General features: G+C 43.3%; 1 protein-coding gene across 1 annotated transcript in view; it reads left to right on the top strand.

Annotated features, from left to right (window-relative positions):
- Positions 1–13,802, top strand: part of GRB2 (growth factor receptor bound protein 2) — a 49,571-nt gene that overhangs the window by 25,944 nt on the left and 9,825 nt on the right. The window contains exon 3 of the mRNA XM_050319203.1: positions 12,433–12,530. Coding sequence (XP_050175160.1) covers positions 12,433–12,530 — 98 coding nt within the window. The remainder of the gene's footprint in view (positions 1–12,432; positions 12,531–13,802) is intronic.

Raw genomic sequence — 13,802 nt, 5'->3', positions numbered from 1 at the left:
GCAGTGTCTGACCTGAGTGGTGATGACATTTGTGGCAGCTGCCTCAGGGTAGTGGAACGTGGGCTTTTCCTTCTTCTGTGCTTTCAAATGCAAATTGCAGAGGATGCTCCAGGGACTGGCACAAAAGTCCATGTGTGTCTTAGGTGTGCAAGAAATTAGTAAATACTGATTGTTCGTAGAAATGCTGCTTGTTCAGTTGCTGCAGAGAGGTGATTGCAGTTACCACTCACTTGGCATTCTGTGTCTGAAAGGTTTGAGCTTTGTGCCCTGGTATTAACACATTTCAGACACCAAAGCCCCACTTTCTCCCGTGTTTGGTTTCACAGTGTGCAGCTGCATGGAAGGGGTGACTTTGCTCTAGGTGTTGGTGATGTAACCTGTAAAGAATTAAACTTGTCAGGAGGACCAGCAGCTGTCACAGTTGAGCACAAAAAGACTTGAGGGGTGAGCCCACCTGTATTGAGTGTCCCTGAATGGAGAGCTGTTCCATGCAAAGTCCGAGTTGTTTCTATCTGTGCTGCACAAACCTTCAGGTGTCTCTTGCCAGGATCAGTGTGAAGCTTGGCTTAACCTGGCTGACCTGACCCTGCTTTCCACCCTGGCTATTGAAGGACCCAGCTTCATTTTTTTATACAGCTTGAAAAACCCGCAGTCTTAACACTTACCCAAATAAGCCTATCATCAGAAAACACAAATAACCTCAGCTGAGGCTTAGTCCCTCACTCCTGCTTCCCCATTTCCCTTCCTCCCACTTGCAGTCAGTAAGTCCTGGGTTTTTGTTGCCCCAGTGCAGGACAACCCACATGCTGCTTCTTGACCTCTTGTCCCCCTCTTCCCATAACCTGCTGTGTTTAACTCTGCCCAGATAAAACTGTGAGCAAGTGAAACTGCTCTTGCATGTGTAAGTTTTGGGGTGGGTTGTTGCAAGAATTGTGGAGCAGGCCCTTTGTGTCCTTTGAAACTGGAATGAAGGGTGTTTCCTTCTTGGCAGTGCCACTCAAGGAGTCCTGCCCTATTCCTTTCCTTCCCATCTGCTCTGTTGCTTCATTTCCAGAGCTGTCCCCTGCACCTGCTGTGGAGCCAACCAGTCAGGTGAGAAACAACCCCCCAAACTGTTGTGCACATCAGTTCCCCAGGCTGGGGAACCAGACAGGTGCCTGTTCCCACTCGGGGAGTGTGGGTGGGAGGGGGCAGCCCCTGCAGAAACCAACTCAGAGCTGCTGCAAAGCGGGAGTGCAGCCCCTGGGTTTGCAGCTGGGCAGCAATTCATGCTCAGAAATCAGAATTACCAAGTAAGGTTGTTAATTCCGAGGTCAAGATGTGTGCAGTGTCAGTATTAACGGTTTCATTGCTGACTGTTTTGAGAGGTTCCTGCAAATATCCTTTTTCCTGAAGGCAGGCTTAAATCATCTGGATTTTAGCTCTGTGTTTAGTTGAATCAAGTGTTCTGCCTTTCAAGGCATGACTTAAGAACTGTGGGTTTTGAGGACCCGTCAATAAGAGATGTACAAAAGTTCAACAGTATCAGAATAACTCAAGTGTTGCATAGCTACTTCAAATATATTTTTTAATATGCCATTATCAGGTGTAATTAACCTAGGGCACTTTGTCCTACAGGTAATTAGTTGTCAATATTATTCCTGATATCTTTTTGGCAAAGAGCTGAGTAAGACTGTTTCACATTCTGTAAAATTTACAATGCTACAATATATTGAACAATCAATGTTAAACTCAAGAATCTATGCTAGTAGAATCCTAAGGCTTTTAAATTTTAAAACCAGATGAAGCAAAGTTAAGGTTTTTATTGCTCTGTTAACTTGTCTGCACTGTAAAATGAATGTGCAATAAATACTATAATAAAACAGTTTAAACAAACCGTGCATTTAGAGAAAAAAAAAATTTGAAGGTTATCTGTATTGTAAATATATGCCAAATGTGTTGAAAGCCTTTTTTGACCTCCCCTTACTTACATTACTGCCACTAATAGCAGGAATTTGCCTCTTATCTTGATCTGTTGGAAGCATGTTGGACTCCTTAGCTCCTGTGTTTGCAATAGCTTTTTCACTGGAAAAACCAGATCAAGCAGCTGCAGCTCTAGTTAATTTTCTTCTTTTAGAAGCGAAAAATGAAAGTCAGTATTTTGAACTCTTGAAAGTTTTCTTTAAGGCCTTTATGGGTTGTATCTTTTCTTAGTGTGATAATGTTTCTAATTTTATTTCCCACGGAAATGCAGTTGGGTTTTGGTAGTGGTTTTTGGACAAGCCTGACATTTTTCCCTGCTGGCTTGTTTAGTAGCTGGCAGTCAGTGCTGGTGTCTGTCTTGCTCCTCACTAAATAGCTCTGCCTGTCAGTGCAAGGCATGTACATTTTTTTCTTTTAAGTGTTTTTCAGGTTTTCAAAGTACATCAAGACTCCAGTTTCCCTGATGGCTTTAGACATGTGGTCAGTCACTCAAAGTCCCCAGTGTATCCTGGGCTATCAAGCCCAGGAGTCACAGAATCATAGAATACCCTGAGTTGGAAGGCACCCACGAAGTTAAGTCCATCTCCTTGACCTCTGTCCACTGCCACTGTCAGCCTGTTTTCCAAGCAGTCAGGGAGCCCTCATTTGGGTGACACCTCCTACCACGATGGTTTGAAGAAATATAAAAACAGGGAGATGTTCAACGAGGATTAATGGACTGTCATAGTCAGAAAGAATCAACTGCACCAATACAGGATGGGAAGTAATTCACCAGGTATCAGTTCCTTTGAAAATACCCCAAATGTTACAGTGGAAAATTGGTTGAAATAAAGGTGATGTCACATTCTTAAGACAAGCAAAGCTCATAATGAGCTGTATAGACAGGGCTGTAGTACCTACCCAGCATGCAAAGAACTCTGTGCATGTGAGATGCCAAACTGTAGCTTAAAGTCCACAGGACTGCTGTGACACTGCCCTCTGGTCACATACTCTAAATTTCTGTTCAAAGATGAAGTCCAGGTTGTCCTACCTGTCATCTTTCCTCCCCCTCAGGTTTTCCAGCCCTGGGCTAGAGGTGCCTTACCTGGTGTGGTATTTTTGCAGGCTGAGTGAGCTGAGCAATGTCCAGCCTCGGTGGCTGCAGTCCCTCAGCTTCTTTGGAGGTTTGCATTGCACAGCTGTTCATAACCAGTTTGTCTCCCTAAACACATCCTTTTGGACTTTAACCTGCAGTTATTAGTGTACATCACAGCAGCTCTGTTGGGTACAAGCATAAATGGTAGTAACAGAGAACCTCTGACATGGAGCAGTTTCTTGATGTCACTCCACAAATATCTGTTCCTACCTGGTTAATAGTGATAGGTAAATTGCTGAGTTTGTGTGCTAGGAAAAGCAGTAATTAAGAGTGAAAGTGCAGGAATGGAGTGTTGGGTTTGGTGCTTTCTTGGGCAGTGAAGTGTAGCAGAGATAATGGTACACATCATGCATTTGGAACAGAAAGGACAACTCTAAATATCAGCATTTCTTATCTTTCATTCTTGATGGAGGAGTGTTGGGGGATTTTAAATCTGTAGAGGTTTGAGGTACCTGGCATGAGGTGATCCAGGCCTGGTTGTTACTATATCACTGTCCTGGTCTTCAGTGAAAAGCAAACCTTCCCCTGTCCCCTGGGGAATGTTTTGGTCACTGATTGCTGGGGTGAGTTTAGAGACAACAGGAGGGACAGTCAGCCAGGAACTGTGCCTTGTGCTATCGGCTCTGCTGTAAAATCACAGAGGAATTGTCCTGTGTCTGGGAAAGGTGTTTCTGCTTCCTCAGAGGTGGTGAGAAATATGTTCTACAGAGGTGGATTTTAGTGAGAGATAGTAGGACAAAGTAGGACACATGCAAATAGAAGTAGGAACTGTAAGGTATTCAAGTAAAATTGTTATGCAAAGCAGGTTACAAATGGATTGCACAAGCTGTGAATCTCTGAGTATGGACTGTCAGGGACCAGTATTTCCTCAGGGTATTTTCACTGTTACTGTATGTAACCAGCTTCATTTGTATTGTAAAGCTCTAAAAGGACAAGAACGTGCTGTGATTGCTTGTTCTTCATTACCTTTTGCAGTTTTTGTTTGATACACACCATCAAGTCCTGGTTTACAACAGACACAGCACGATGAGAAGAGCTTTTAAATTGAGAAATACATCATTTTGATATTCTTGCAGGCTGCCACAAGGCCACTGCTGCTGTTTCTCCTGTATTTCTCTAAGCTCGAAAGCACCTCTGAAACACTTATTGACATGTTTGATAGCTTTTATTATCATTTTCTGCTAGAGTGACTCTTGACCTTCATCCCTCAGAGCTTGTGCCAAGAGCTCTTACAAAAGCCTCACAATTTCATTAAAGGCTTGAAAGGTTGGTTGTACTTGGATAAATAGTCCAGGGCATATGATAACAGATGTTTTATGCTTGGTGTCCATCTTGCTAAACTTGAAGTTACAGCTCAAAACAGCCCTTCTTGTAAGATGGCCTGGAATTTATGGCACTGGTGTTTACAGCAGATACAGGAATAGAAACCAGGAGACCTTACTCTGATCACTGGGTAAAAGGAGTTCTTTCAAAATCTTTCTTCTCAAAATCGAGGGTTTATTTAGATGCTTAAGGCAGTGTATACTCTGTTTGTTCTGGAACACATGTGCATATATGCATTTGGGTTATTTTGGGGTGTGGTTTGGGATTTTGAACCCTTCCCAAATAGAGCAGGTGTGTACTCAGAATTCAAGGCTTTTTTCTTTCCTTAGTAAAAAGAAGGGAGGATGGTTTAGAGCTCTCACAGAGCCTGGCCTGTTCTTCAGTTTGTGAGCTTCACCCATGGGGGTTCTTCTGGGACCCTGCTCAAGCCTAAATTAAGCTGTGCTAAATAAAACCTCAGCGAGGAAAGACACTTGCAAGCAAGTGCCCATCCCCACTGGTACCTGAGTGAACTCATCCACACTGCACAACAGAAAACCAAATGCTGGGCCCTTCAGAGCTTCCAAATCCAGTGTGGATGGGCTTGGGGATCAAGGAAGGATGTTTTGTCTTCTGTTTCCGTGATAACATCCTGAGCACTGCAGCTCCTTACCAAAGGCTGGGCCTGGGCTGTGGTCACTGTGAACTAACCCTTGGGGTGTTAGGGAAAAGCAACACTCCCTCCCCTTCCTCTTTTTAAGAAACTGTTCTCATGAATCCTTTGGCATTCTGCTGTCCACATGTGCAAGCTGAGCTGTGGAGCCTGGGCTGTGATAACGAGCTTCTTGCTTATTTGCAGTCCATTTTGATCAGGCACTGAAGTGAGGCTGTGCCTTCCTCGCAGCATCAAATGTTGAAGTCATCCTTACATTATGAAGTGTGTCAGAATTAGTGTTCACTTAAGCACCATAAAAGTTACTGAACATAAAATGAATCTCACTCCTGGGAATCCCTGCTGTTTCAGAAACACTTGGGGGTCTTTTAGATGTGTGAAGCCTAATTAGAACATGAGCTGTAGCTACTTCTGGCTCTGTAAAGCTATTTTTGTTTGGGGTTTAAAATCATTAATACTGATTTTTTGCTGCAGGCTGCCATGCTGTCTATTTGGGAGATTTTGCATCAGCCTTCTTGAAAATACGTAATTTATGGCACCTACAGCTTAACCTTTACACAAGTGGTGATAGTGGGAGGACTAATTTGGGGGGAATTCTGTACTCACTGGGGCTGACATCTTGCCATCCATCACAAGCAGCCAAGGCAGGACTGGTGAATTTGTTATCATTTTGTCTCTGTGTTTGTGCCAGTGCAAACTTTACACACAGAAGGAAACTCTGCTGGAGGCAAGACCTGTGGCAAAGGTTCTTGGGCTTTGTTGACTCCTCCTTTAGACATTCTGGAGCTCACTGCAATATACCTTAAAATACTCGGGTTTTTCCTCCCATCTTTGTGCCTCATAAACCAAAAAAAGGTGAGCCATAGGGAAAGAGAACTGATGTCTAGATTGTTCTTTATTTACTCCTCTTTTTCCTATTATCTTAAGCAAATAAGTCCTCACAACTGAGGACTTTTGCTGGAGGGGACATGGTAGTCCAAGACTTGCAAGGCCTGAGAGGCAGGGTGAGTGAGTCTGTGCCGAGTTCTGTCCTTGTGGCTAGACTTGATTGTGCCTCAGCTAACTTGAAGTTCCTTCAAGTATTTTTGTGTTACCTACACACACACACACACACACAAAATAAAATTAAAGGTGGTTTTGGAAAGGTTTGAGTGCTCATTCCTTGCTTTGGTCCTTCCTGTGGATTTTGCCTTGTCACAATAGACTTTGCTGTGCTTGCCAGGCAGTGCTCCTGTGGATTTGAGCTCTGCATGGTGAAATATTGCACGGAATTGTAACGACAACTCGCCTTTATTTCGTGCAGTTGAAAGTAATTAACGTCATTTCCTGTAATCTTACCCAACTACTTCTTCCCATCAACCCTGTCTGAAGGTCAGGGGAATCCTGACTTTATCTGTAAATGTTTATATTGCCCAAACCTCCAGTGATGAGTAGCTTTGTGCAATAGACTGGGAGAATATTTTTATACAGATTTTGGAAAGAGGAGCTTAGACCTGAGAGTGGCCTGTGACTCTCACTGTTGGTGTTGCTTTGTTGTCTGTCAACTTGGTCGTGTATTTTACTTTGGACTCGTTCACAGGCCCCTTCGAGATGTATGGAAATAACTTAGAAATAATTTCTTCTCAAAGAAAACTGAAGGCAGCAGTGTGTAACCCAGACACCAGCCTTTATCTTTGAACAGCTTCAAAATCTGCTCTCCTTGCCTCCTTCCAGCTGCTTGGCTGTTGTGGGAAAGGCTCTGGGTGTGTTGAAGTAGCAGTGGTCACTTCAGATAAGGCTCCTGACAAAAGCCCTGCTGAGGAGTGGGGAAGAAAGGCCCCTGTACTTTTGTGTTTGTCATGGTGGGAAGACTTTCTGGAATTATTTTCTTTCGAGTTTGTATTTTGTGCTCTTTTGTGCTTTTAAAAGAATATGGGTGAAAGAAGTATTTCCATAGTGATAATGGGAATTGGGGTGAGTGAGAATGAAAACCTGTAACCATAACACATTACTGCATTACAGTATCATCTACATCCATTATTGGGCTATTACCTTATAACACTTGGTAGTTGAGTGCAATTTAAGAAATAATCTTTCTCTGGCTCTTTTCAGTAACATTTGCTCAGTGGTTATTAAGTATTTTCACAGCTTTTATACCTACTCAGAGAGCGAGTATGCACCATCTTAGAGCATGTCCCAGTGTGGTGCTTTAGGTTTTGATCTGAAAAATGTGGGTATTTTGCATTCCCTGTGTGTTGTTACGATAAATTGAATTGAAGGAAAAGCCTAAAATGCTTTAGCAGTTATGTGTTCTTGAATCACCTTAATTGTCTAATGCATCTTTTCACACTGAAAGTTTGCAGTTAAAATTAACTGTACTGTGTGTTTAACTGTACTGTGTGTCACGAGTAAATCAAGAAAAGAAAAACTGATTTGGCATGGCCTGAATCACAGTGCCATTTTGATGTGCAGCTTCCTCCAGGTTTCCTTAAGATGCCATTCCTGCTGCACAGCATCCTTGTGATGTGACAGGCAGCCAGAGGGAGGAGGAGTCATTTGTTCAACACCAGGATCAGACAGGGAGCTGCAGGTGACCAGGCTGTGTCTTGGGCTGTCTTTGCAAAACCCTGAAGTGATGAATTTGAATATCCTGTGGTGCCATTTACAGTAAATTTGCAGGGAACAAAAATGTTCCAGAATGGACTGTGGTGACCTTACTCTACTGAATCCAGGCATAGCTTGCCTTGAAGCAGATTTTGCTTGCTGGTTTGTGTCTAGTTTGTAACTCCTCTTAGAACAAAAATGAGCCATTTTCTCTGAAATGAGAAGCTGTATTAAAGCACCTCTCTGAGGGTGACAACCCTACTCCCAGGGACCATTCCACCCTGGGACAAGGAATTCCCAGGCTTAGAAGTTGCCTTTGAAACATTTGTTCACTTTATCAGTTTTAATTCCTGCCCTAGTTTGAGTGTCATGAGCAGTTTCCTGAGACTTTGGGAATGTTTTTAATATACTGCTTTATTTTCTTCGTGGCAGTGGCAGTGCAACTTTGTGGAGGAGGAAAACCACCCTGGCAGCTCACAGGTGGTACTGCAGCAGTTGGGTTACTTTCTGTTTCAGTGAGCGCAGCAAGAATCCTAAAAACTTGAAGTTCAGGGAAAAGAGGAGGTTCAGCCAACACTCAGACCCCTCTCTTAGTAAGTTTTTTGGGTTTTGTCTCTCCAGACCTCAAGAATGATTAATAATTTGGCTAAACTCACAAGCACGGAACGTTCGAGGCATTATGTTTGCATCTGGATGTCAGCTCGAGAGCTGAGCCAGATCTGCTTGCTGTGTTCCAGTTTAATGCCTGTGTGTTCCTGGAAGTTGTTTTGAGGCTTTGAGATGCTCAGTCTGGTGTACAACAATTCCCAAGGGTGGAAAAGCTGTGCTTGGAAATATTCGCTAGGTGTGGAATTGAACATGGCCGGGGATGCTTGTTGTGTGTGAGCTGTTCTAACTAAGACTTGGGAACTGCCTTGCTGGGTGACTCTTTCCCCTCTCCATTTCCATGGGAACAGATGGGCTTTTGTCGATAAGAGACCTGTTATCAAACTGCCCAGCAGCAGTTGAGCCCCTCACTGTAAAGCAGGGCCGACTGCAGACTGAGGACATCACATGGCAGCTTCAAATGCAGGGGCTAAAAATATCCTTCCTCCTTCCTCCTCCCTCCTCTTGGTACAGATGCCCCAGTGTGAAAGGAAGAGTCGCTCTGGCATGGAGTGATTAGATCTATGGCAGCCTTAGGGACTGCATGCAGAGGAATGCTTTATGTTTTGACCTATCCAAAGAGCAGCACTTTTGAGCAGTTGAGACAAATGGTTTGGATGTTTCGCAGATTTTGAAGGCTGTCCAGTGTGGAGCAGTGAATCTTTAATTTTGCTACTTCATTTTATTTATTTGTACTTGGGGAAATTTTCGAAGCAAAATTCAGTGATGCATGTGGTACTTAGGTTAAATTTTGCAGCTTTGCTAAGACCAGGAAATCTTACTGGAGTTCAGCTCAGAATAGTTATTTTTCTTAAAGTCATAGCACTGTGTTTTAAGTACTCAGATGATAAATTTTAATCTGAATTATTATCTGGAAATCACTTGGAGGCCAGTATGGGATGGATGGATTTACTGGATGGTTTTCTTAAAAGATTTTGCAGAAAAAATGGTTTAGTTACTGAAAGTGTGTCCTTTCATTTTGGTGGTTTAATGACTTAAGAGAGAGCAATGCCAGATGTAAACATCAGAGGCAGAAACCACCAGTGCACAGGGTTCCTATGTGTGTTCCTGACTTACTTTGTATTTAACTAATGGACATTAGTGGCATAAGATTTTTTAAAAAGCCACAATTTTACAGGACTGTTCTTCAGTTGGCATGATAATAACTGCATAACTTCATAGCAGCCACCAGAATTCCAGCCCTGTGCACGTGACTGCAAAGTTGTCCCGAATTTGAGGCATTTCAGCACAAGTCAGTTCTGCTTGACTAAGCATTGGGAGCAGCTCCAGCGGTGTCTGCCACTGTCAGAAAAAATGAGTTTGTAGATCTGTGTTGAGGAGGTGACTCCTCTTGAAATGATACAGGAACACGGAGCTCTGGAAAGAAAACAGCCTGTCCTGTTGCCTCTGGAAGAGTCAGAACGGGAAAAACAGGGGTGTTTCCAGGGCTGCGTGTGTGTGTGGGAGCTCTCTGGTCCATAACACAGGGCAGGAGGGTTGGATGTCTGCCAGGGTGTGAATGGAGCTGTGACAGCTCGTTAAAATGATCCTAGAAAGGACAACGGGCTGTGCAGATAACGGCAGTCTGGGTGTGAAGCAGGAAAAAGTCCAGGGAGCAAACAAAGGCACTGAGGGGGGAGCTGTGGAGGGATCACCACTGCAGCACAGGTCCCCTGAACAGGTTGTACGTGTGGATGTGCAGGCACTTCACCTCACTCTGCCTTTTATCCCGCTGTTTTTTCACTCTGGTCACAAAGCTCAGTGCATCCCTCAGCACTGCTTTGGCTTCAGGCCAGGCATTAATGAGTACCCCAAGCCCGATGTGATTTGGCTCCTCCAAATCTATTAACATATCTTCAGAGCAAGATAAAACTCATTAAAGTCATTTACATTTACATTAGAATTTCTGATAAGTTTTAATACCTACTACCAAAAGCACAAAAATGTGGTAATGTCCTCCAGATGAAACTACAATTTACTCATTCTTTTTGGAAAAACATGCTACCATGTGCTTTAACTGCTCTCTGATGGTAATGAAACCAGTCAGTAGTACATGATCTTACCAAAGGTTTGATGGTGATAATGCACAGTACTGTGTAAGATTTGGCTTGTGAGAAATCACATCAAAATGTGTCATGTTTGTGTTGTATTGTAAATGACTGGTGAAAGCAGCTGAGGTACAGAACAGCCAAACTTCCTGGGCCTTCAAGCCATGTACCAAAATCTGGACTGAATAGGAGGTCTGGGCTTCAGCTTGTGCCCTCCATGGTCTCTCTGCAATTCGCTTTTTTAACACACCTGTTTTTGATCTCTGTCATCCCTGTTCAGTATCCCAGAGCTCTTGCTGATGTCACCCACCCTTGTTCCATGTTGTGGAGGAATCAGGCTCTGCACAGATCACCATCCCACGGGCAGGGCAGAGGGTGGGACGTTTGTTTACTGGCTCCAAGGCAGCCCAGCAAACATCAGCTGATCTGTGTCAGCTCTCCCCGTGTGAGCTCTTACCTCAGAGCCTGTAACAGAGCCACGCTTGAACTGCTCGTGACCTGTGCTCAGCTTATCCCTCCTCAGTGACTGAACTGTGCTCACTGCAACAGAGCTTGTAAATAAATACAGGGAAGCCCAAAGCAGTTACTACACCAGTGATAGCCTGAATGTTTCCATCCATGTGAAAATATGGGGGATCTTTTAAGTATTAAAGTCTCTTCAGCTGAAAATATCCTGAAATGGGCCGTAAAGGTGCAGATCTTTGCTCACCTAAAGTTCTGTAGATGTATCCCTGCTAGTTCCCCTGGGGAGGTGCTGGCACCTGGGGAATGCACGTCCTATCAGCTTCTTGGGTTGGGAATTATGGAGCATCCAGGTAACTATTGCCATTGTCATTCACTGAGGAGGTTCACATTTTGCTCTCTTTGTCCCTTACCACGTCTCATTTCAGTAGGTGTTGAGGGTTTTCTCTGTCATACCTATCAGTCAGCAGCGAGGAAGATTCAGGGTGTTGGTGTGTCACATGTTTTTGAAAGGCAGCAAGCACTGATCTTTAGAGTTTAATTTTCTGAAGCACTCCCAATCAACTGTAAGAATAAGACCTGCCCTTGCAAATTCTTTCCTGCTTTTACTTTCTCTTTTTTTTAATTCCTCTCATTGTCCTTCAAATAAACAAACATAGTGACATAGCAAAAGAGTTAGTTTGGGGTTTTTCAGGATATCTTCACTATAACTGCGTGTGTACATAGTGTGTGATCTCTGGATCTGTGTTCCTGTTGTCTTTCTCTTTGCATTTCCTCATCTTCCTGCACTCAGGCAATGCTAACCATGTGATACTTCTGTGACTTGAGGCTTTAAGTTTCTATTTTTTAACTCAAATCTAAGTGTTCTGTTGGCCACCGTTGCAGAGTTAAAGATCCTCCTGAGAAAGCTGAGAAGGGATGAAAGTGCTCGAGGAAAACCTTTGCTGGGGTCCTTAATTTTAAGGAGAAGGGAGCAGGTTTTCTGAGGTGTTTACCTCCAACATCAAATAAAATCAAGGAGAGGAAGTTTCAAACTATAGCAAGGCTTTATTTACAGAACATAGAACTATACTGGAAAGACTGCTTTGAGTCAGTGTACCAGCCTTGCCTATTGACAGAAATTCAATGAAAAATAAAGCACCAAAGTACTGAGAGCAACTTTGCTTTGAGGTATCAATTTGTGCTTCTTAAAGCTACCTTTTCATGTGGCTCCTCTCTTGTGACTCGTGATCTTTTATTCATTAAAATTACACTAAGAAAAATATCCCCTTAAAAAAACAAAAAAAGAAACTTTGTTCATCTGTATTTGCTGTTTGACTGTGTTTATCTTTCTTAATGTAAAATGTGCTCAACAGACAAATCTGATTTAAGCTGGTTTTAACTTGCATTGGCAAAACCAGCTGAAACTGCCAGTTGTATCCAGCTTGGGCCTCTGCTGGTGTTTGTTCCTGACAGTCCTGAGCACTCCTGAGATGCAGTGGAACAGACACCACCACCATTTTTACAGGTTCATCTCACAGGAGCAGTTTTGAAAGAAGGGTGGGAGGAATAACCTGATGCCTTCATCAGTTTTGCTGTATCTTGAACTGTGCTAAAGCTTAATCTTTGTTTGCTTTCTCCAGGTTTTGAATGAAGAATGTGATCAGAATTGGTACAAGGCAGAACTCAACGGCAAAGACGGCTTCATTCCCAAGAACTACATAGAGATGAAACCACATCCGTAAGTAGAGCTCTGGGGAGAGGCTCCCTTGGTCTGACTTAGCACGTCCTCTCCAACAGAAGGAAGTTTTCTGCTAAAATGTAGCTCACAGCTCTACCCAAATGTGTGGGCAGGTAAAGGATGGCTGGTGAGTTGTCTCTGGCTGTAGTGTTTGTGTAACTCCTTTCACAGCAGCTGCATAACAGGGTATTTTGGGAAGCTTTTCTGGTGTTTTCTAATGTCAGACAGTGACCTTCAGGTTATCAGGCATAAACCAGCAGAAAACTGTTTAGTAGAGCATTGTCACCACCACTGCCCCAGAAAAAGAGTGGTTTGTGTTTTTGTCACGATTTTCCATTTTACCCACTGAGCAGCTAAGAGTAAAAATCATGGCATTCACAGCTCACCAGAAAAGTATTTAAGGATATTTGGGGCTGAACTTGTGGTACGTCTGTCACGTCCTCAGTACAGAATCACAGAGTTGTTTAGGTTGGATAGGACTTCTAACAGTCATCTGATCCAGCACCTTCCTCACAAAGCAGGCCAACCTCAAAGCCTCCGTGCACACGAGTATCCTTGCATTGATTTGCTGCTCCAGGGAGCTGCCCTTGAGTAACTGCTGTGAACACCTCTTGGATATAATGAATCCAGCACATGTAAACAGTAGCATTTCATGACTGGCTGTTTTCTTTGTGTCAGTTCATGTATTTCTGCTGTCTTCTACTGAACTCTGGTTCTGCCAACCTTTGAGATCCTGCAACATCTGAACAACAAAACAGCAAGCTCTGGGTAACAGATTCAAAGGGGAGAAAAGGTTTAGGAGGGAGCAGCAAAACCTGTAATCAAGGTTTCTACAAGGAGCTGCAGCGTTTCATTTGCTCACAAAAACTGATGATTGATTTAAGTGTTGACTGTCATTATATAATGAAGATACTGCAGTTAAATGCAATCAAGAATTATTTTTCCAGGGGCTGTTTTGAAATAGCAGAAGGAAGCTTCTGAGGGACTGTGCCCCAAGAAGGGAGAAGAGATGTAATACTTTAGTGCAGCCAAGTGGGAAGTGAAGCAAGGACACACAAGAAACTTCTGAACTTGTTTAAAGCCTTGTTTTCCACAGGAACATGCCTTGTTTACCCTGATTGTGCCACCGGGGATCACAGATTCACATTGCACTTTCTCTCTCATTGATTTGATGGTTGCATCTTCTCACAACAGTTTTGCAGGCATTTGAGCTGTACTGTGGTGTTGTCTCCTGTGATGATCAGTTTACTCTGTGATCATCCACGGTATTTT

Source organism: Myiozetetes cayanensis, unplaced genomic scaffold, assembly GCF_022539395.1.
Source record: "Myiozetetes cayanensis isolate MyiCay16 unplaced genomic scaffold, myiCay2020 scf22, whole genome shotgun sequence".
In the NCBI taxonomy this organism is placed as follows: Eukaryota; Metazoa; Chordata; class Aves; order Passeriformes; family Tyrannidae; genus Myiozetetes; species Myiozetetes cayanensis.
Note: the sequence above shows the minus strand (reverse complement) of the source record. Positions and strands in the feature narration are given on the sequence as shown.